We start from the raw sequence: 23,196 nt of genomic DNA on the forward strand, positions 1-23,196 counted from the left end.
GGAGGGGAGCGGAGGGCTGGCGGCACAGCCATCGGGAACGGGCAGGGTGAGGGCTGCCAGGGCCTCCCTGCATCGGGGAGGACACTGAGCCAACCTGGAAGACCACTTATCGATCTGGAGGCTTAGATTCAGACTTAGACTCAGGTGCTTGCAACCCCCCCTCCCTGGGAGTCTTCAAATTAAGACCAATGGTTTATTCTAGAGCAGCTAAACAAGAAGAGCCCAGGGGCGCCTGGGTGGCTCAGTCGGTTAAGCGGCTGACTTCGGCTCAGGTCATGATCTCGCGGTCCGTGAGTTCGGGCCCCGCGTCGGGCTCTGTGCTGACAGCTTGGAGCCTGAAGCCTGTTTCAGATTCTGTGTCTCCCTCTCTCTGACCCTCCCCCGTTCATGCTCTGTCTCTCTCTGTCTCAAAAACAAATAAACGTTAAAAAAAAAAAAATTAAAAAAAAAAACAAAACAAAACAAGAAGAGCCCACCCCATGGCCAGGGTCTGCTGGACCCCCTGTTCTCCACCGCTGTCACCATAAACATTTCTCCTTTCCTTTCTTCCCCTTGTTACCACACCTCTTCCCTTCCCTTTCCTGATAGTCCTCCCCACCCTCCTCTCTTTTGTTCCTCTCCCCTGGCTCTGCCTTAGTCCAGCCAATGGCATTACCAGATTCCAAACAGAGGCACTGGGGGCTTCTCAACCCTTGAGTTGGATGCTATTGAACCTGGAAGCAGCCAGATGGAGGATATGACATCATAAGGAAGGCCTCTTGGCTCCCAAATCACAGAAACCTAGGATTTCTAGAAAACTGATCATACCAACACTAGGAGTACCATTTTGGAGAATGACCCGAGGAGCCAGTGAGAACTAGTGGTCCTTGATTTAACTAAATCCATAAGATGTGGTGAAGTACCTGGGCCCACCACTTCCTCCAACGTTCTCCTCACCTTGTAGGATGGGGTCTCTGTGCCTGGATTCTCGACCTGCACAACAATGTAGGCATGTAAGAAGTTGGAGGCAATCATATCTGGGACAAACGGTGTGTTTTCTTCTTGGAAGATGATGGCCACAATGTCATTCCCAATGTGTCTCTTTCTCTGGAGCTAAACAGAAAAGTGTTCCATTGTTATAAGCCAGCAAGGAATATCCTGAAAACAGGATAGACCTATACAGGAAATTCCTCATTATTCTATCTTTATATATAAATCCTGAAACTCTGAGACCTACCTCTCCAGGGGCTTTTTTTTTCAATCTTTAGAAGCCACCAAAAAGAAAAACTGGGGGAGACACCTAAGATATTAGGTAGAGGCTAGCAAGCATATCTTACTGAGCTCCAAAGCATGCAGAGCCCTGACTTGGGGCTCGTGGAGGATGGTTAAAAGGTGAGGGACAACTCCCCCTAAGGTCAGGAACAAGGCAGGGATGTCTACTCTCGCCACTGTTATTCAGCATGTTATTGGAAGTCTTAGCCTCTGCAATCAGACAACACAAAGAAATAAAAGGCATCCAAATCGGCCAGGAGGAGGTCAAACTTTCACTCTTCACAGATGACATGATAGTCTACATGGAAAACCCAAAAGATTCCACCAAAAAACTGCTGGAACTGATTCATAAATTCAGGAAAGTTGCAGGATATAAAATCAGTGCACAGAAATCGGCTGCATTTCTATACACCAACAATGAAGCGACAGAAAGAGAAATCAAGGAATCGATCCCATTTACAGTTGCACCAAAAACCATAAAATACCTAGGAATAAATCTAACCAAAGAGGGAAAAAATCTATACACTGAAAACTATAGAAAGCTGATGAAAGAAACTGAAGAAGATACAAAGAAATGGAAGAAGATTCCATGCTCCTGGATAGGAAGAACAAATATTACTAAAATGTCGATACTACCCAAAGCAATCTACATATTCAATGCGATCCTATCAAAGTAACACCAGCATTCTTCATAGAGCTAGAACAAATAATCCTAAAATTTGTATGGAACCAGAAAAGCCCCCGAATAGCCAAAGAAATCTTGAAAAAGAAAACCAAAGCAGGAGGCATCACAATCCCAGACTTCAAGCTATACTACAAAGCTGTAATCATCAAGACAGTATGGTACTGGCACAAAAACAGATACTCAGATCAGTGGAACAGAATAGAGAACCCAGAAATGGACCCACAAACATATGGCCAACTGATCTTTGACAAAGCAGGAAAGAATATCCAATGGAATAAAGACAGTCTCTTCAGCAAGTGGTGCTGGGAAAACTGGACAGCGACATGCAGAAGAATGAACCTGGACCACTTTCTTACACCATACACAAAAATAAACTCAAAGTGGATGAAAGACCTCAATGTAAGACAGGAAGCCATCAAAATCCTCGAGGAGAAAGCAGGCAAAAACCTCTTTGATCTTGTCTGCAGCAATTTCTTACTCAACACGTCTCCAGAGACAAGGGAAACAAAAGCAAAAATGAACTACTGGGACCTCATCAAAATAAAAAGCTTCTGCACAGCGAAGGAAACAATCAGCAAAACTAAAAGACAACCGATAGAATGGGAGAAGATATTTGCAAATGACATATCAGATAAAGGGTTATATCCAAAATCTACAAAGAACTTATCAAACTCAACAGCCAAAAAAACAAATAATCCAGTGAAGAAATGGGCAAAGGACATGAATTAGACACTTCTCCAAAGAAGACATCCAGATGGCCAACCGACACATGAAAAAATGCTCAACATCACTCATCATCAGGGAAATACAAATCAACACAATAAGATACCACCTTACACCTGTCAGAATGGCTCACATTAACAACTTAGGCAACAACAGATGTTGGCGAGGATGTGGAGAAAGGGCAATACTTTTGCATTGTTGGTGGGAATGCGAACTGGTGCAGCCACTCTGGAAAACAGTTTGGAGGTTCCTCAAAAAATTAAACATAGAACTACCCTAGACCCAGCAATTGCACTACTAGGTATGTATCAAAGGGATACAGGTGTGCTGTTTTGAAGGGACACATGCACTCCCATGTTTATAGCAGCACTATTAACAATAGCCAAAGTATGGAAAGAGCCCAAATGTCCATCGATGGATGAATGGATAAAGAAAATGTGGTATACACACACACACACACACACACACACACACACACACACACACACAATGGAGTATTACTCAGCAATCAAAAAGAATGAAATCTTGCCATTTGCAACTACATGGATGGAACTGGAGGGTATTATGCTCAGTAAAATTAGTCAGAGAAAGACAAAAATCATATGACTTCACTCATATGAGGACTTTAAGAGACAAAACAAATGAACACAAAACAAATGAACACAAGGGAAGGGAAACAAAAATAATATAAAAACAGGGAGAGGGACAAAACAAAAGAGACTCATAAATATGGAGAACAAACTGAGGGTTGCTGGAGGGGTTGGGGGAGGGGGGATGGACTAAATGGGTAAGGGGCATTAAGGAATCTACTGAAATCATTGCTTCACTATATACTAATTTGGATATAAATTTTAAAAAATAAAAAATAAATCAAAAAGAAAAAAAAAGGTGAGGGACGAGTTTTGCTGGTAAAGCCTGTAACTGATCCAGAAGACACACAAACTCAGATGAAGCTACCTGAGAACAGTAACAAAGGCACCAGCCAGCATGTGCTAAATCAGCTGCCACACACAAAGTGTCCAACATTATGGAGGCAGAGAGGAGAATAAAATCAGACGCCTTATGCTAATCTGAGAAGGCTTCCTGGAAGAGGAGGTGGGGGGAAGACAGTGCTTGACAGAAATGTGGATGAGCAGGGATGAGTGGACGGATCATTCTATAGCAGAGGGAAGGAGAGCCATGCTCAGAGAAGGAGGGCAACCTGGCTCGGCAGAGGTCATGGGCAAACAACCCTGATTCAGAGTCCCAAACTGTGCCAGGTGCTTTCACAGGTGATCTCAATCACTGAGCACCTGTGTGTGAGGACCCATGCTGGGCTGTTCACACACGATTTCAACAGTTAGGGCCCTCCTGTACGCTAAGTTCTGGCTAGGCGCTTACCTACACATTTGTTCCTTTATTAAGCACTTACTGAATGCAGGCCCTATGTTCCACATTGAATTTCTCATTTACTATAAACTGAACCCGTGCTGGGTACTTTTACACAAATTGCCTCACGTATTCCACCCACTGCCTCCCATTTCTTGGGAAGAGAAAATTAATACTTATTTAGTCCTTGCAGAAGGCTCTGTGTACTTCCCACTGAATACAGGTGAGACTGAAAGAGAGCCCCAGGCTGGGGCAGGGCGTGAGGAGGCCATGAGGGAACAGAGACTAAGGTAAAAATGTGGAGAGAAAACCTACTTTGGATTCAAAAGGAATCCTGCTCCCATTTGTTTCTGGAACATTCAGTGGTTATTTTAGAGCCAAATCACAGTCTCGTTTGCCAATTTCCCTTTTTCCTAAGAAGCCAGGCACTATGTTTACAGTATTACATCTGTGCTCCCTCCTCAGCTCCCTGCTCAGAAAGGAATGGGTCAGAGTCTGGTGAAGAGCCTACCTCCCTTTCTGATTTTCCTGGAGACTGAAAAGGCATAAAGAGTGGAAAGGGGCAGATGGTGCAACGGCCAGGCCTCGGCTGCTGGTCTCAGGGCCCATCAGAAGCCACAAATGAGAGAGAAGACGGGAAGACACTGGAGGCAGAAGTATCACCCCGGTTCAGGTAAAGGCCGAATTCCTGCCCACAGGCAGGAGACGAGGCCGTGAGACTAGAAAGGCTGGAAGGCGGGGGGGTGTCTCAGGCAATGAGCACCTTGCCATCCATCACTGGGGCAGGAAGAAGGACAAACAGCCCAGTGGCCTGCAGACTGGACAGCTGTCAGGAAGGTAGCCTGCCACAAGCCAGGCAGCATACGAAGCGCTACGCTCCGAACCTTCTGTGATGCCCGCAACAAGCCCCTGATTTAGGTGGCATCATCCCCGTTTTACAGCTGAGGACCACGAGGTCACCAGGTTACCCAGCTTGCCTGGAATCACACACCCCTAAGTGGCAGGGCTGGCGTGAAGCTGCTATCTGCAAACTCCATCGGGTACTGTTCACAAGCACCCTACGCGAGCAGGGCACTTGGGCTCTGCTCCCAGCTCCGCCCCTCATCAAGCAGGACATGGTCTTTTAACCACGCGGAGCTGCAGGTGCCCCACCGGTCAAAGTGGAACAACCAGGGGCCCTGTCCTCCCACAAGGCCTTCGGGAGATAACACGATGGAACAGACTTCCATGAGAACGGCTAAACAAGCCTCTGGATTAAGAAAATGGGGAGGGGACCACAGTCCCTCAAGTATCTAAGACCAGAAGCAGGCTTTCACCTCACATGCCCCATGCTCCCGAAGCCCTCTGGAACCAGGTTACCTGCTGGGCGTCTCCCTCAGTAAACGGCAGCTTTGTGGAGACGTGAAACATGATCTCCCTGTCCCGGAATATCGTGTATACCGATTCCACCCCCGTCTGTCCGTGGGTCACATCCAGGCCGCCTCGGAAACTGTCAGGAAAACAGGGCAAGAGCACAGGGTGAGGACAAGTGGGCTTCTTGGTACAACCTCCCCTGAGGATATGGGGGGTAGGAGAATGAATGAGAAGACATGTGAGAGTGAGGGCACAGAGAGAATGATATGGGCATTGCAGGGAGCTCTGTGCTTCTGGGCAGACGAGTCCTAAAGTTTTAACCGTAAATCAGTCTATTATTGAAAACAAAGGCAGAACATCCATATGGTCACATAGGAAGGGAGGCTGCCCATCCACAATCCCAAGACAAATGTCATCCAGGTGCCAGTGGCCCTCAAGGCTGTGCATAAGCCTTTCTTCCCTGCAAGCCATGTCCAAAGTCTTCAGCACAGAGCCAGGGCAACCAGCCATCCTATTGGAAGCATCCAGAGTGAGCCTGAAGAGATGACAGATGCTGGATTCCTACCCAGCCAGCCCCTGATGTGGGGACCCAGAAAAGCAGCACCCAACCTAGAGGTGTCCGAGGAGCCCCTCTCTGCTTATCTCCTCAAAGGCAGGAATGAAAAATACTAAGGAACTTATATCACCATATATTGTATGATTCCATTTATATAACAGCTTCCAGGAACTGCCCCCTTCTTCCTTTACAGACATGTGGCTTCTAGCCATGGATCATATTCTTCAGCAAGGAGAGGAAGATGTAGGTTCCTTTAAGAAAATGAAATAAAACAGACCCTAGATGTCAGTCCCCACAAGCGCTGTAATACAAACCAGAAAATGTGCTCAGCCTGGCATGGAGGAAAGCTCACCAGGCCAGGAGTCCGGCTCTCCAGGTTCTAAACCTTCTTCGGCCACCAAGTCAGCACATGATCTTGGGCACACCACTTAATCTGTCTAGGTCTCAGTTTCCTTTCTCTATACAATAAGGGGACAGAAGTACATGATCTCTAGGGTCCCTCCTGGCTTTAATACACTTTATTTCATCTATTCTAAAATATTTTTGTAATGCTTGTTTATTTTTGAGACAGAGTGAGACAGAGCATGAGCGGGGGAGGGGCAGAGACAGAGAGGGAGACACGGAATGCAAAGCAGGCTCCAGGCTCCAAGCTGTTAGCGCAGAGCCCGACGCGGGGCTTGAACCCACAAAGCACAGGATCATGACCTGAGCCGAAGTCGGACGCTTAATCAACTGAACCACCCAGGCACCCCTATTTCATCTATTCTAAAGCACACATTTTTTCATATTTTAACATCTCTGAAAATCAGGATGCATCTTGCAATGATGGCATCTCAGAGTCAATGGAAGGTGGCATAAAAAGTGCTTCACATGCTGTTATCTATTCTAATCCCTTAACAACCTGTTGGGGTCAGTACTATCTTTATCTCCCTTTTACAGATGAGGAAACCGAGGTTTCTGGAGGTTATTAGCTTATTCAAAGTCACAGAGCCAATAAGTGGTGGAGGTGGGATTTTAACTCATGTGTGATTGACTCCAGATGGCAGTGATGACCTTGCAGGGGGAGTAAGACAGAGGAAGAGGGGCGAAAAGAAGATGGAAGAGGAGGAGAGAAGGGGGCGGAGGAAAAAAGTGATTACTGAACACCTACTACACACCGGGCCCAGAACTGGGTGCTTTCACACATGTTAGAGGAGATCCTGTTAATTTGGCTGCTGATGTGGGGAATTCTTGGGGCTCAGCCATGTGCCAGCCACGAAGCATAGAACAGGAGGGCCAGGCCTGAAGGCCCTTCTCAAACGTTGCCTTTGTCAAGGAAAATCAAGGGCCAGAGTTTTCCGAGCAATAGCCCCAGTATTCTTTCTGTCCACTTGCAGAACCAGAGACGGTTGCATGGAGTCTTGCCAGGGAGATTACCGTATTTCTACCAACTCTTAATTATCCAACCTTTTTAAACATTATCTGAAATGGGCCACTTCTCCCCAAATTACACAGGGCCCTCTTTCCTGAGGCTCATCAGGCCTCCAGAAGACCTGGCAGGTGAGTGACAGGGTAGGTAGATTCATTTCCCTCTTGGTCAGAGCCAAATGTAATTAGGAGGACAAATCTGAGGCTGGAGCTGTTTCATCATTTATCAGAAGGCCAATGTCAGTGCCTCTCAGACAACATGCCTTTCTGGATTACCCCCCACATCACCCGTTTCCTCAGGAATGCAGATGAGCGTTGATCACTCGCTGAAAAATAATCCCACGTTTCTAGTGTATGTTTTTACCTCTCACATACCCTCTGAGACTCAGCGGTCTCCCCTCTCCCTTCCTCTAAGGTGTCATCAGTGGAGGCAGAGCCATCACTTGGCCGAAACCCACCCTTTGAAGTCCTGCAGTGTGATCGTGTCCCCCAGCAGGTCCAAGAACTCCTTGAAAGCTGGGCTCTCCTCATTGTTCCCAAATAGCTCCTCCTCCAAGGTCTGAAAGAGAAACAGAATCAGCTGTAAGAGTTTAGAAAAGGCCTTCTTGATACCTCTGATGCTTCTTGATGCCAAAGGACAGAATGTGGCTGTCCAGCTACCTGGTCCTTTTCTTCCTTCCTCCCCATCCCCCCACATTCGCCAACAAGTGGGTCTGCTTGACTGGAGGAAGGACAAATGAAGGCTCAATCAACAGAGCTGGATTCTCAGGGCTGGTGGTTGACGTCTCTCTATTTCAACAAATGCTGCTGGTCAGTATAAAAGGCCACGCTGAAGCAAAGAATTCTTAGAGTTGATACCAAAAGCCAATCCGTAAGTTAAAAATTAATGGTTGGACTTCTAACAAAGGACTAGTATCTAGAATATACAAAGAACTCTCAAAACTCAGCAGTAATCAAAGTTATAGTGGGATACCACTTCACACCCACTGGATGGCTCTCATCAAAAAGAAAGACAAGAAATGTTGGCGAGGATATAGAAAAATCGGAAGCCTCATACACTGCTGGTGGGAATGTAACATGGTGCTGTCTCTCTGGAAAACAGTCAGGCAGTTCTTCAAAAAGCTAAGCATAGAGTTACCATATGGCCCAGCAATTCTACTCCTAAGAATACATCCAAGAAAAATGAAAACATAAGTCCACACAAAAACTTGTACATGGATGTTAATAGCAGCATTCTTCGTAATAGCCCAAAAGTGGGAACAACCAAAATGTCCATCGGCGGACAAACGGATATAGGAAATGTGGTATGTCCATACAACAACACATAATTCTGTCAAAGGAGTGCAGTACTGGATGCAAAACCTGGATGAACTCTGAAAACATGTTAAGCAAAAGAAACTAGACATAAAAGGCCTCATGTTATGATTCCATTTACATGAAGTGTCCAGAACAGGCAAATCCCTCGAGGCAGAAAGGAGCTTCGTAGTGAGAGGAGCTGGAGAGAATGGGGAAGAGTGACTGCTAATGGGCATGGAGTTTCTCTGGGGATTAACGAAAATTTTCTGGAGTTAGATAGTGGTGATGGTTTCACAAGCATGTGAATATACTCGAAACCACTTTATTGAGAATTAATTCTCAAACCACCGTGAACGGTATTGTAAGTTATACCTCAGTAAAGCTGTTATAAAAAGTTTTTGAACAGTAAAATAATTAATAATAATAATCACAATAATAATCCAATCAGGAAATGGTCAAAAGAGGGATGCCTAGCTGGCTCAGTTGGTAGAGCATGAGACTCTTGATCTCAGGGTTGTGAGTTTGAGTCCCATGTTAGGTGTAAAGATTACTCAAAAATAAAACCTTTATAGGGGCGCTTGGGTGGCTCAGTCAGTTAAGCCTCCAACTTCGGCTCAGGACACGATCTTGTGGTTCGTGGGTTCAAGCCCTGCGTTGGGCTCTGTGCCGACAGCTCAGAGCCTGGAACCTGCTTCGGATTCTGTGTCTCCCTCTCTCTCTGCTCTTCCCTCGCATGTGCTCTCTCTCTCTCTCAAAAATAAACATTAAAAAAAATTTTTTAAATAAAACCTTTATGAAAAAAAAAGAAGAAAAAGAAAATGGTGAAAAGACGTAAACAGTCATTTCGCCCAAAGAGATATACACACAGATGGCAAATAAGCACATGAAAAGATGTTCAACACCATTAGCCGCCATTAGGGAAATGCAAATTAAAACCATTATGAGATATCACTACACATCTATCAGAATGGCTAAAATTAAAAAATAGTAACAACACCAAATGCTGGTAAGGAGGTAGAGGAAAGGGATGACTCATACATTGCTGGTAGGAATGCAGACTGGAACCACCACTCTAGAAAACAGTTTGGCAGCTTCTTACAAAACTGAATGTGTAATCACCATATAACCCAGCATATGCTCCTAAGCATTACCCCAGAGAAATGAAAAATTTATGTTCACACAAAAACCTGTATACAAATGTTCATAGCAGCTTTATCCATAATAGCCTCAAACTGGAAAGCACCCAGCTATCCCTCAAAGGGTGAACAGTTAAACAGACTGTGGTATATTTATACCATGGAATACTATTCGGCCATGAAAAGAAATAAACACTATTGATACACTTAAGGATTTGGATGAATCTCACTGAGAGAAAAAAAGCCAATCCCCAAAGGTTATATATTATATGATTCCATTTATATAACATTTGTGAAATGACAAAGTTTTAGAAATTGGAGAATAGATTAGTGGTTGCCAGGGGTTGAGGACTGGAGGTTGGAAGGGATCATGGAGGCGAAAGGGGGGCTGGCAGGGTTATGAAGGGGTCACACAGGAATCCTGTGTTGGTGGACTTCTCCTGTACCTTGACCGTGAAGCCTACACACATGATAAAAATTATATACAACAGGGGCGCCTGGGTGGCTCAGGTGGTTAAGCATTCAACTTGGGCTCAGGTCATGATCTCACCTTCTGTGAGTTTGAATCCCGTGCCGGGCTCTATGCTGACAACTCAGAGCCTGGAGCCTGCTTCAGATTCTGTGTCTCCCTCTCTCTGCCCCTTCCCCACTTGCATGGTCTCTCTCTCTCTCTCTCTCTCTCTCAAAAATAAATAAACATTAAAAAAATTATATACAACAAAACACACACACACACACACACACACACACACCCAACAGATGGTCACACGTAAAACTGTGGAAGTCTAGACAAGGTCTGAGGACTGTATCAATGTCAGTATCCTGGCTGTAATATTACACTACAGTTTTATGAGACATTACCTTTGGGGAAAACTGAGCAGAGATACACAAGGGCTCTCTGTATTATTTCGTAGAACTGCATGTCAATCTACATACAGCTAGAAATTAAAAGTTTAATGATTTTTAAAAAATAGAAAGCAAAGCTACAAACAGTAGTAAAGCCCTGTACTTATGACAGGCATAAGACACCACATGGCCCTGCCTGACCGACAGGCTCTGCCCACCGTGGTGGGATCGGCAAACAGCTGACGTTCTGCAAACGTCCACAGACAGCAATGAACAGCTGCAGAGGATACGAGGAAACTCTAGTACACACAACCACTTCAAGGAGAAAGTCTCTAATAGGTGATCCTTCCGCACCTCCTCAACACCTGCTTTATAACAAAAAAGAGCAGACCTCAGGTTCTATGCCCTCAATAAGCAACAGAATCTAGCTAGATTTTAATAACTCTGTTTTAACAATTCTGTATTTCTTTTTAGAACTACCTTCATTTCATGCAAGGGATACCGATTTTCTAATTAGAGTAGTGGCACATTTCCTTTAAACAAGAAAGACATTTAAGGTGAAAAAAAAACTTTTTAAAGAAAATGTTAAGTAGTTAATAGTATAGGCGTGAAAAAAGGATAATCGAGGCATACGGTAGACAATACGATCTTGAATGTCATTTATGAATGTCTGAAGCTGGGGAAATACCGCTCTCTAGCAGGGGTCAGCAAACTATGGCCTCTGGGCCATGTCCAGCTTGCTGCCTGTTTTTATAAATAAAGTTTTACTGGAACACAGCCAGGACAATTCATTTAGTTTTGTCGATGGTTGCTTTTGCACTACAAAGGCAGGACTGGGTAGTTGCAACAGAGATAGTATGGCTCATGAAGTCTAAAACATTAACTATCCGGCCCTTTACAGAAAGTGTGCTGACCCCTGATCTATATAGCACGCGGCCAAGGCATCAAACTCTGACTCCGCATGCTGTTTACCCCGCATCCTGAGGCCAGAATGTAGAAGAGCCGTTTCCAGGCAATAGACATCTCGTACTGGAAAACAATCCAGCTTATGTACTTGGGGGATGCACCTCTCTCTAGGATTTACAGGTAGCCTGGTATTAGCATTGTCTTCATTTTTACCCTGGCTGTGAGTTTGACCATGCACTCAGGGAGGGGGTGTTAGTCATCACCGTATCCCGCAATGCACTTAGCACAGTGCCAGACAGACGGGAGAATCAGATGGGACTTACTTATATCCTAAGAACAGCACAGAGCTATCGCGCAACAAATGTTTGTACTAACTGCCCTGCAAATATAGGTTTGCAAAACAACTTTTTAAAAAGTCTTAAAAAAAAAAAAGACTTTTATCTCCCCACATGCCTCCACCTTGGCTCAGCAGCATCAGGTAAATAAACAATATACAGACTCCTTCTCAGAGGTGGATGGTTAATGTTCAGTAATTATAATTTTGCTGGAACACTGGATTGTAATCACCCGATGAGATCTGCTATGGTAAATTTCACAAGTGAAGAACTTTAATTGGGGGGGGGGTGTATTAGCAGAGCTGTACAAAATAAATATGCAATATGGAAAAATAATTAGAGCAGCTACCTGAATAATCTCCTTCCAATTATAAGATTCATCTGTGTTGGCCTTTCGGCTCCTAAACTCTTTACTTAATTAGAATGTTTTTAAGCAAACACATGTCTCTCGTGGTCTAATATCCTCACACAAGGAAGTCAGCTATCATCTAGGCAAGAAAGACATCATCTCACACACACACACACACACACACACACACACACACACAACAAAAAAAACCCACAGATAATACTGAAAGATACAATCAATGTACCATAAGAGCATCAAAACTTTTGTCCATTATTTCACACAGCAAAAAAGTTATGAGTATTTCTATAAAATCACCATGCTAGGCCCTTACATGATACCAAGATGAACCTTGGAACCTGTGGAACCTTCTTTCATACAACCTAGGTGAGGAAACACGGGTGTGTTCAAAGACCACTGCTCAGGATGTTAATAAATGTTCACGGTAGACAAGATGGGAAGTTTGTGGTCTTGTGGTCAGATAAGTATGGGAAACACTGAGTTCAACAAATTTATAAAAGCTCTTCACCTTGGGGGTTCTTAGAGCCTGTAAAATGTTCCCACACAACTGCCCCACCCCCACGAGTCATTTGTTCACAGAGTACCTCACCAGGCTAGTGTCTCACGGAACATACTTTGAGAATCGCTCTGATCAACTAACCCCAAGGCAGCATATAAGTGCTACAAGAGACCGAGGGGCATGAGCAGTGGTGTACTGATATATTTTTCAATCACCACTTTTCCAGCGAGGGAAAACGGAAGCCCTGGTTTGCCGATTTCCACGGCGTAAATACTTCCACTGCGGTTGATCTCCAGCAACCAGCCTGACATGGCTGAACTCAGAGTGGGAAGAGAGGCACGCCATGCCCCAGCAATCTAAGGAAGTTCCGGGAGAAAAAGCTAACTCCCAGCTGGGAGAAGGACAAGCAAGGAGAAAGCAGCTTGTGTTGATCCGTGCCCCACCCCCCCCACCCAGTCTGATTTTTCTTGTGACAACACAGCCCCCAGTTGAGAGGAGCCGCCAGGAAGAAGTCAAATTTACTGTATGGAAAACTATATTACCGTTTAAAGGATCTGCAGGCCTCCTTGTGAGAAGCAGCCCGCCTTGGCGATTCTGTCACCTCCAGCCTAATTCCTATGTGAAAGGTGGCTGCTGTATCCGGCACGTGTAAGACCCTGCCGCAGGGCTCCTGTGCTTGGGGGAAGGCGAAGCGTCCCCAGGGAGAATCGAAGCCATATGGCGACCAGTACAGACGTGTGGTGCTTACCTGCCTGGCTTTTTGATAAATGACCCCAAATTTGAATGTGTTGTTGACATCGTGCTCATCATAGGACACAATCATTTGGGAGGCCTGGGAAAATGTGGGGAGAAAAAAATCAGATTGTTTATTAACTTGGAAGCAAACAGATGGGGAAGCACCCATTTTGGTGGAGAATACGCCCCCCCAGTGTGAGACATCCGTGAATATGGAGGGAGACAAAGGGTGAAGCCAGAAGTTACACCTAGTTCCCAGACCCAGGCTTCCCCCAGCGCGGCCAAACTTCTGGATCACCATTCCATTCCCATCCAGATCTGCAGGCCAAGATCTGAGCACACGGGGAACCCAGCAGGACTCAAGGAACAGGACTTACTCCAGTGCCTTAGCTGTGGTGTAAAAAGTGAAGCCAGGACCCCAAAAGTGGTCAGTGAGGAAGATGCTGGCTCTAATTACACCTCTGATCAGCAGTATGATTTTGAGCAAGGCACTGCTTATGCCTAGACTTCAATCCCTCTTACCCATCAAATGAAAGGCCTCTAAGGAGGAACATACAGCCCTATTACAATATGCAAAGAGGGGGGAAAAATTTTTAAAAAAGAACCCCAAGCATTGGTTCTATCTAATTTTCTGTTTTGCTTCAGAGCTGGTATCCAGGGCTCAGAAGCACGAAACTCTAGATCTTGAACCCGCTGCTTTTACCTGCATAGCCCTGAGCATGCCACTTTACTTCTCTGGGCCTCAGTTTCCTCATCCATTAAATGGAGACGTGTGGTTGTTAAGATTCAATCAGACCAAGCACATAAAGTGCTGAGCACAGAGCAGCTATCATCATCACCATCAACGTAATCCTCCAGAAAGATTAGAGCTGAACCAGCTTCTTAGGAAAGGGGAGATCTGGGTGTTACTGGGATAGTTACTGGGATAGTCCCTGCAGTAAAAAGGAGGGAACTGACCGTGTGTTATACAACAGGAAGAACAAGGCGTGACTGTCGGCTAGCATACGTGAGCCACTGAGGCTCTCAGCTGCCTGAGGAAATGGACACTTCACAGCTCCCCGTGGAACAGCACTGCTGCCCAAGCCCAGAGGGGGACCCCACTCCCGCACGGAATGAGTCAAAGGTGAAGAGCAGCTGTCCTGCCAGGGAAGAGGCATCCAGCCATGGAGACCTTCCAAGGAACATTCTCAACCCTGTGGATTTTAAAACCTTGCACACATCTCGGCCAGATGAACACCGCAGCTGGACCAAGCAGCGCTTCAAATATAGAAAACACGAAAATACAGCGGCTCTTCCATGATCACCAGAGCTCGAGGCTTTCCAAGTTACAGAGAGACCCGTGCACATGAGCGTCGCTGGGTTCTCTCAGTGGATAGGATTCGACGACAAAAATTGCCAAACTTGTGGTTAAGCTAGGCCTTTAGGATGGGGCTTTAATGTGTGGTTAAACCTCACTAATTCAGCTTTAATTACAAGAGGGAGGGCACTCAGAGCGACAGAGTTCAGTGGAGGGCACTGGTAAGTGCCTGCAGATGCTCAGGCTAACAAGAGGTGTCTGAGAGAAGGGCTCTGGCACATTCTCTGGGCAGGAGAGGACCCTGTCATTAACTCAGCCACTGCGCAGGGATAAATGGTGTCAAGCCCAACCGTGAACATTCAAGGAGTTTGTTCCAGGGCGTTCTGGAGGTCTCAGCCAGGACAGGGCCTCTCTTCCCCGCCAAACATCTCACCTCATGGTCCCTAGCTATCAGAAGTGGGACTCGGGGAATGGACTGAACCAGCCTCAGCAAGCCTCAGCTGCCCCAGTGTCAGCACTCACTGCACAGCTCTGTTTCCACTCCCGGGCCCTGCAGGCTCGTGAGGAGGCGCTCAGTATCTCTTCCTGTGGCCAATTTAAAGCAATTCACTGTGCGTGAGTGATTTAAGTCCTGTCATGCCATAATTGTTCTTGAGTGGATTTGTTGGTTTGTTAAGTTATTATTGCTCCTCTGCCCACTCCCACCCCCACATCATAACTGGGGTCAAGATCGGGCCAATCCTAAGGAAACTGATAACAGAGAACCAGCCAGTCTATTAATTAGGGCCGGGCAGGGGCTTGTAAGGCCTCAGAGCTGCAGTAACACTGGCAATGGGGAGCCATGATCTGGCCTTTTATTTCTCAGTGGGGTTCTGCCATCTGCCACCCTCAACCTCCATGATGGCAGACCAGACCTGTGCTAGCCCTCTAGCTATAGGCAGAATCACTCCCCACCTCAGTACTGGTCCCAAGGAAATAGGACCAGAGTAATGTGGAGAGGTCTACCACTCCACGATAGACAGGGACCAATTCAGGTGGGTCTTTACCCGGGCATGTCTAAGGACTGGTTCCCAGTGGACCAGTTTGCAAAGGAGTGAGCAGGGAGAGAGGGAGACATGGAGGTTTATTGGAAAACCCCCAACAAAACCCCACCAACACGCAGAGAACATCCCACAGAGCCACAGGTGTGAAAGTCTGTTCCAAGCTCTAGAGCCCTGGGTAGGGGGAGGAGGTGAAGATCCTCACCTTGGGGTACAGGACAGCGTTGAATTTCAGCCCCACTGCGTCATCACAGAAAGCCTAAGCAGGAAGAGAGAGACACACAGTTCAGGGGCCGCTTCCACTGAAAACATGTGGGTTCCTCCGCCCACCAAGAGGAAGGGCACAAGAGGGCAGGACCTGCAGGGTCAGAAGGCCTGGAGTTGAGTCCTGGTTCTGCTCCCTAACGTGTGGCCAGGAAACTTGACTAGCCTTCCTGAGATTTCCTGGTGAAGTGAGGCCACAGAAGGCATTTGGCACAATTCTGCCTGGCATTCCCACTCTCATCGGGTGGGTCCAACCCAACCCAACCCAACCCAACTGACCGTCCTTCTCACTCCACTTCGCTGACTCAGTTTTCAAGTTCCCAGTATTCCAGAATAGTGACATGGGCCCCACCACCAGCTGATTTAACAGCTCCTTCCTTGAGGGGGTCCTCTATCTGGACCAATAGCCTGGCTATCCTCCAGCCCATCTCTCCTCTTCTGGGAAGGCTACCTGGCCACTCCACCCCTTCCTCCTCTCAAGTCCTACAGCACTCTCCATAGCCAGTCCTGTCTTCCCATTTCTCTGGTCCCCTGAACTGGCTGTGAACTTGGGGGCAGAGACCATGAGCAGCATCAGCTGTGAGGATGAGATGGGGAGGTTGCAGGGAAGATGAGGGCATCTGCCAACAGCCTTCCCCACGCCATCCATGCAGTCAAGGGCCAAAGAGTGTAGTGGCCTTCCCCTCTCTAAGGGCAGAGCCCTCTCAGGACAAGCCTGCACCCCCACCCCAGCCCTGGGCTAAAAGAGGAAGCCACCTTCTCACAGGGGTTGGTTTTTACCTTTGCAATCTGAGGGACGCTGGGCAACTTGCTCAGGCCAGCCAAGGGGATCCGCTCATGCACAGTCTTCACTTTGGACCTGCACATGTGAATGAGGGTGAGAAAAATGTGTCCACAAGAAAGGGAGTCCATTAGGAAAGGGGCTTGAGAGGGTGCCTGAGATCACACCAGGCCACAAGGTACACTCGCTCGGTGTCTCCCTACAGTCAGACCTGCTGCATTTCACCCAACCCACGAGTTGGGTGCTACACCCAAATGGTGGGAAAATGGAATCTTGACATTATCCTGGAGGAGGAGGACACTTAAAGAACCTGCCTGAGATACGGGAAATGCAAATAGTCGCCTTCAAATTCACCATGATTTTGGGGGTTGTTGTGGGGCTTGTGTTCTCCCAAAGAACCGGGCACAGCTTCTGGATACACGTGTGCTCTCACATGTGATAAAGCCTCTTATGAAAAGAAAATCTAAGATTTGAAAATCTGGATTTACTCAAAATATAAATGGGATGAAAGTTGCTTTATAAAGGGATTTACCGTAAGACTCTAAATTTAGCCTGTTCCCTGATTCATTTAGCACATTAAGAAAGTGTTGAATTTTACTGAATGCTTTTCTGCATCTGCTGAGACAGTCATATGGTTTTTAATCTGTTAACCCGGTAGATTATATTTCTGTTGAGCCATCTTTTCCTTCCATGGGTAAAACTCACTTGCTTCTGATGCATTGTTTTTTTCATATCCTGCTGACTTTAATTTGCTAATATTTTATTGGGAGTTTCACATCAATAGCAACACCGGTTTTTGGTTTTTTTGTTTTTTTTACTTCCCTTCTCAGGTTTTGATATCAAGGGGTTATCCCAGCCTCATAAATTGCTGAGGAGTTTCTGATCCTTTGAAATAGTTTGTATACCATAGGGATTTTCTGTTCCTTAAAGTTTTGCTAAAACTCATCTGTGAAATCTCTGGGCTTGCTGGGTTTTGGTAGGAGGATACTTTTGGCTACCAATTCCGTTATTTAACAGTGAATATTTAGGTTTTCCACTCCTGATTGAGTCGATTTTGACAATTTGTGTTTTTCTATATAATTACCCATCCAATATGGGGTACTGGGTGACTCAGTTGGTTAAGCATCCAACTTCGGCTCAGGTCATGATCTTGTGGTTCGTGAGCTCAAGCCCCACATCAGGCTCTCTGCTGTCAGTGCAGAACCTGCTTCGGATCCTCAGCCCCTCTCCCTCGCTCTCCCTCTCTCTCTCTCTCTGTGCCCCTCCCCTTGCCCATGCTCTCTTCAAAATAAACACTTAAAAAATAAATTATCCATCCAATGCATTGATATACAGGGGGTTTTGGCATTCTCTTATAACTTTACCTGTACCTAAAACTGCATCCCTTCCTTCACTGCCATAACATTGTTTGTATCTTTTCACCCTTAATCAGTCCTTGATTGGGTATACCGATTTTATTAATCTTTTCAAAGAGACAACTTTGGGTTTTGTTGTCTCTATTCCTTTTTATTGTTGCTTTCTACTTCGCTGAACTTGTTCTTGTCTTTTCTTATTTTCTGCCTCCTATTTTCTTGGGGTTTTTTCCCTACTATTCTTTTTCTAACTTCCTTATTTGCATGCCTACAGTTAATCTTTCTTCTTTTTTCACAAATGCAGTTAAAACTATACATCTTTCTCTAAGTACCACTTGAACTGCATCCCGCACATTGATAGGTAGTATTTTCATTGTCATTCAGTTCTAAATATTTTGTCAGTTCTGTTGTGATTTCCTCTTTAGCCCATGAGTTATTTAAAGGATTTTCTTCTTTTTTTTTTAACTTTCTAAATGTATGATATTTTCCTTCAGTATTTTAATTGTTGATTTCTAACTTAATTTTCTTATATTCACGGAACATAATCTGTACGTTATTTTAAATTCATTAACTTGAGGGGCGCCTGGGTGGCGCAGTCGGTTAAGCGTCCGACTTCAGCCAGGTCACGATCTTGCGGTCCGTGAGTTCGAGCCCCGCGTCAGGCTCTGGGCTGATGGCTCAGAGCCTGGAGCCTGTTTCCGATTCTGTGTCTCCCTCTCTCTCTGCCCCTCCCCCGTTCATGCTCTATCTCTCTCTGTCCCAAAAATAAATAAACGTTGAAAAAAAAATTAAAAAAAAAAATAAATTCATTAACTTGATACACAGACATTTTTCAGGTTCTATGTTGGGCTTAAAAACAGTGTTGTTTTTGCTGTTTTGGTTGAATTAGGGAATGTATGTTACCAAATCAGATTTGTTAACTGCATTGTTCAAATCTTCTATATCCTTACAATTATTGTCTGCTTGGTCCATGGAAGTGTGGAAGATGTTACTGAAATTTCCCACTAGAGCTGAGCATTTGTTGATTCCTTATATTCCCATCAGTTTTTGCCTTTCTAAATTCAAGACTATATTGCTAAGTACAACTTCATGACTGTTAGATCTTCTGGGTGGACTGTTCTCTTTATCATCATGGGAGCTGAGCCCTCCGTGGGTCCAGGAACAGGCATATTTCTCTGCCCAGGTAATGAACAGATTCAGAAACAAAAAAATTAAGGGTAAGGCAGCTGGAAGTCAAAATAACTCCTTTGTTACTGATAAAGGCCACCCGGCTTAGTGTAAAGATGAAATGAGTCTCCTAAATGACCCCCAGGATTATCCACCAGGTCACAGGCAGTGCTGGGCAAGAGGCAAGCCTCCTGTGTAGGCGCCTGCCCAGGTGGGCCTTTCAGCACAGAGGGGCAGAGGGAGCACCCTGAGGGCAACTAGCTCTGAGCAGGAGAAAAAGGAAAAACCAGGGCTACATACTTCAAGTTCTTGTTCCCAAACTCATCTATCAGAGAAGGCAGAGAGAGCCAGGGATGTTACACAGAAATGTTCCCTCCACACAGCAGGAAACATCAGGACAAGTTACAAAGGAGTACACTCTCTTTATCCCTACCAATGCTTTTTTTTCTGAAACCCTATTTTGTCTGATTTTAATGCTGCTACATCACTTTTCTTGGTTAGTATTTTTCCAGCATATCTTTTTCCATTTCTTTATTTTAAATCTTTCAATATTGCTTTTCTTTAGGTATGTCTCTTATAAGAAAAATATAGCCTGGGGCACCTGGGTGGCTCAGTTGGTTAAGCGCTCAACTCTTGGTATTGGCGCAGATCATGAATTCACAGTTTGTGAGGGTGACCCCATTTCCAGCTCTGCGATGACAGCACAGAGCCTGCTTCGGACTCTCTCTCTCTCCCTCTCACTTTACCCCTTCCCCATTTGCACATACTCTCTCCCTCTCCCTCAAAAATAAATAAATAAACTTTAAAAAAAAAGGGGGGGTGCACTTGGATGGCTCAGCTGGTTGGCAACCAACTCTTGATTTTGGCTTAGGTCATGATCTCACCATCGTGAGACTGAGCCCCATGTCAGGCTCCATACCTGGCGTGGAGCCTCCTTAAGATTCTCTCTCTCTCCCTCCCTCTGCCCTCCCCCACTCTCTCTCCCTCTAAAAACAATAATAACAAAAAAATTTTAAAGGAAAATATACCCACTACCCTACAATCCAGTAATCAATTGCATTACTGGGTATTTACCAAAAAAATACAAAAACGCTAATTCAAAGGGATGCACCCTTATTTTACTGCAGCATTATTTACAACAGCCAAATTATGGAAGCAGCCCAAGTGTCCATCCATAGATGAATGGATAAAGAAGATGTGGTGCACGCGCGCACACACACACACACACACACACACACACACACACAGGAATATTATTCAACTATAAAAAAAATGGATTCTTGCCATTTGCAGTTAACATGGATGGAGCTGGAGAGTATAATGCTAAGTGAAATAAGTCAGGGGAAGACAAATACCATAGGATTTCACTCACATGTGGAATTTAAGAAATAAAACAATTGAGCAAAGAGGAAAAGAGAGAGCGCGAGAGAGAAACCAAGAAAGAGACTCTTAACTATAGACAACAAACTGATGATTACCAGAGGGAAGGTGGGTACAGGGATGAGTGAAATAAGTGATGGGGATTAAAAGTACATTTATCATGATGAGTACCGAGTAATGTATAGCATTGTTGAATCACTGCATCATACACCTGAAACTAATAGAACACTGTATGTTAACAGTATTGGAATTACAATTAAAAACTGAATTTAAAAAAAGATGGCAAAGAGGAAAAAAAGAAATATAGCTGTATTTTTCATCCAATCTGATAGTCTAGTACATTCATATGCTAATTTAGTCTATTTATATTTATTGTGATCACTAGTGTACTTGGAATGATTTCTATTATTTTGTGTTTTCTATTACTCTGTGCTTTCTTTCCTTTTTAAAATTCCTCCTTTCCTGCCTTGAGTTTAATTTAAAAAATTTTAATTCTCTTTTTATCCCTCTGCTAATTTGAGCTATAGATTGTATTTCTATAACTTCCAATACAGACATGTATACATTTTCCCAACAAACTCTGCACTTCCTCACTATCTCTCTCCTGAGGAGGGAAAAGGAAACAGCAACTATTGAACTCTTCCCTCCCCATCATCTTTCCTACTTTTGTTTATTAATTTAGTTCAAGCCTCTTTTTTCCCCATCGGTAATTAAATGTATCAACACAGTTTACCTATTTCTTGCCACTTTTTAGTTGCATCTTTTCTTTCAGTTTCTCTTTTCTTCTGGCTGAAGGACATCCTTTAGTCATTCTTTCGGGGGAATCTGAAAACAGTTTTATTTTGTCTTTGCAGATAGCTCCTCTCGATATAGAACTTTAGATTAAAGGATTCTTTCTTTCTTTCTTTCCTTTCTTTCTTTCCTCCAACGTTTTAAAGATACTGTCCTAGAGTCCCATAACTGATAGGAAGTCTGCTCACAACCTGGTTGTCACTACTTCATAGATGAGTGTCTTTATCCTTAGGCAGCTTAAAATTTTTTTCTTTCTCTCTGATGTCCCAATGTTCCACTTCAATGTGTCCAGTATTACTGTTTTGTTTTAAAATCATACTCAGCACCACAGTGTGTGCTTTCTTCAATTCTGAAATATTCTCAGCCATTATTTCTTTGGATATCTCTTCTCCACTGGCTTCTCTATTCTTTCCTCTGAAACTCTAAGACAAATGCTGGGACCTATCAGTCTATCATCCACATAGCTTCCTTCTTTTTTATATATTCTATCTTAGAGCTGTGCTGCGCTCTGGACGAATTCTTCAAGACTATCTTCCAATTCATGGATTCACTCTTTGATTCTGAATACATTATATTAGACCAGATTTTATCCCATGTGTTGAGTTTTTTGTTTTAGGGGCTTACTTTTTGTTTGTTTCTCAGGGTTCATTTTGAGAGGGGGGGGAGGGAACATGAGAGCGAGCAGGGGAGGGGCAGAGAGAGGGAGAGAGAGAATCCCAAGCTGTTAGCACAGAACCTGACACAGGGCTCAATCTCACAAATTGCGAGATCATGAACTGAGCCAAAACCAAGAGTCAGGTGCTGGGGCGCCTGGGTGGCTCAGTTGGTTGAGCGTCCGACTTCAGCTCAGGTCATGATCTCACGGTCTGTGAGTTCAAGCCCCACATCAGACTCTGTGCTGACAGCTCAGAGCCTGGAACCTGCTTCGGATTCTGTGTCCCCCTCTCTCTCTCTGCCCTTCCCCCACTCATGCTCTGTCTCTCTCTGTCTCCGAAATAAATAAACATTAAAAAAAAAGGGGTGCCTGGGTGGCGCAGTCCGTTAAGCGTCCGACTTCAGCCAGGTCACGATCTCGCGGTCCGGGAGTTCGAGCCCCGCGTCAGGTTCTGGGCTGATGGCTCAGAGCCTGGAGCCTGTTTCCGATTCTGTGTGTCCCTCTCTCTCTGCCCCTCCCCCGTTCATGCTCTGTCTCTCTCTGTCCCAAAAATAAAATAAAAAATAAAACATTGAAAAAAAGAAAAAAAAAAAAAGAGTCAGATGCTTAACCAACTTAGCCACCCAGGCTCTCCTGTATTGAGTTTTTTTATTTCAACTATTTTTTTCCAATAATTCCACTTGTTTCCTTTTTGTACCCATGTGTATCCACTCATGGACTGTATCATAATTTATTATCCTGTTTATAGATGCTATTCATTCTTTACCTTTTTCAGATATAAGTCATTTTGAAAGTGTACCATTACTTGCATTTCATCAGCAGTAAATCCAGCTTTCATTTGTTGATGTGTTCAGCTGTCTTTCTTAATGTCAATTTCTCTGGGTGTTTTGGAACTTTCCACCCGTTTTCCTCTATCCTCAGTGCAAGTCACCCTGGTGCAGCTCCATCAGGTTGTTGGTTTGCACAGTACTGGAGGCAGCATTCACATTCTGCAACCAGGTGGCC

The 23,196-nt window shown here is 44.9% G+C and overlaps 1 protein-coding gene and 1 non-coding gene across 6 annotated transcripts in view; one reads left to right on the forward strand and one right to left on the reverse strand.

Annotated features, from left to right (window-relative positions):
* RAP1GAP2 (RAP1 GTPase activating protein 2) overlaps positions 1–23,196 on the reverse strand; it is a 192,707-nt gene that overhangs the window by 28,398 nt on the left and 141,113 nt on the right. For all 5 annotated transcript variants that reach the window (XR_007146870.1, XM_047832813.1, XM_047832814.1 and 2 more), the window contains 6 exons: positions 16,845–16,923; positions 16,006–16,059; positions 13,477–13,560; positions 7,802–7,902; positions 5,387–5,516; positions 937–1,092 (listed from right to left, as the gene is read on the reverse strand). Coding sequence is in view for 4 of the 5 variants with exons in the window: in XM_047832813.1 (XP_047688769.1) it covers positions 937–1,092; positions 5,387–5,516; positions 7,802–7,902; positions 13,477–13,560; positions 16,006–16,059; positions 16,845–16,923 (604 nt within the window). In the remaining variant the exon portion in view is untranslated. The remainder of the gene's footprint in view (positions 1–936; positions 1,093–5,386; positions 5,517–7,801; positions 7,903–13,476; positions 13,561–16,005; positions 16,060–16,844; positions 16,924–23,196) is intronic.
* Positions 9,108–9,180, forward strand: TRNAK-CUU (transfer RNA lysine (anticodon CUU)). The gene has a single exon. It is a non-coding gene; the product is annotated as a tRNA-Lys (tRNA).

This window comes from Prionailurus viverrinus, chromosome E1 (assembly GCF_022837055.1).
Source record: "Prionailurus viverrinus isolate Anna chromosome E1, UM_Priviv_1.0, whole genome shotgun sequence".
NCBI classification, from domain to species: domain Eukaryota; kingdom Metazoa; phylum Chordata; class Mammalia; order Carnivora; family Felidae; genus Prionailurus; species Prionailurus viverrinus.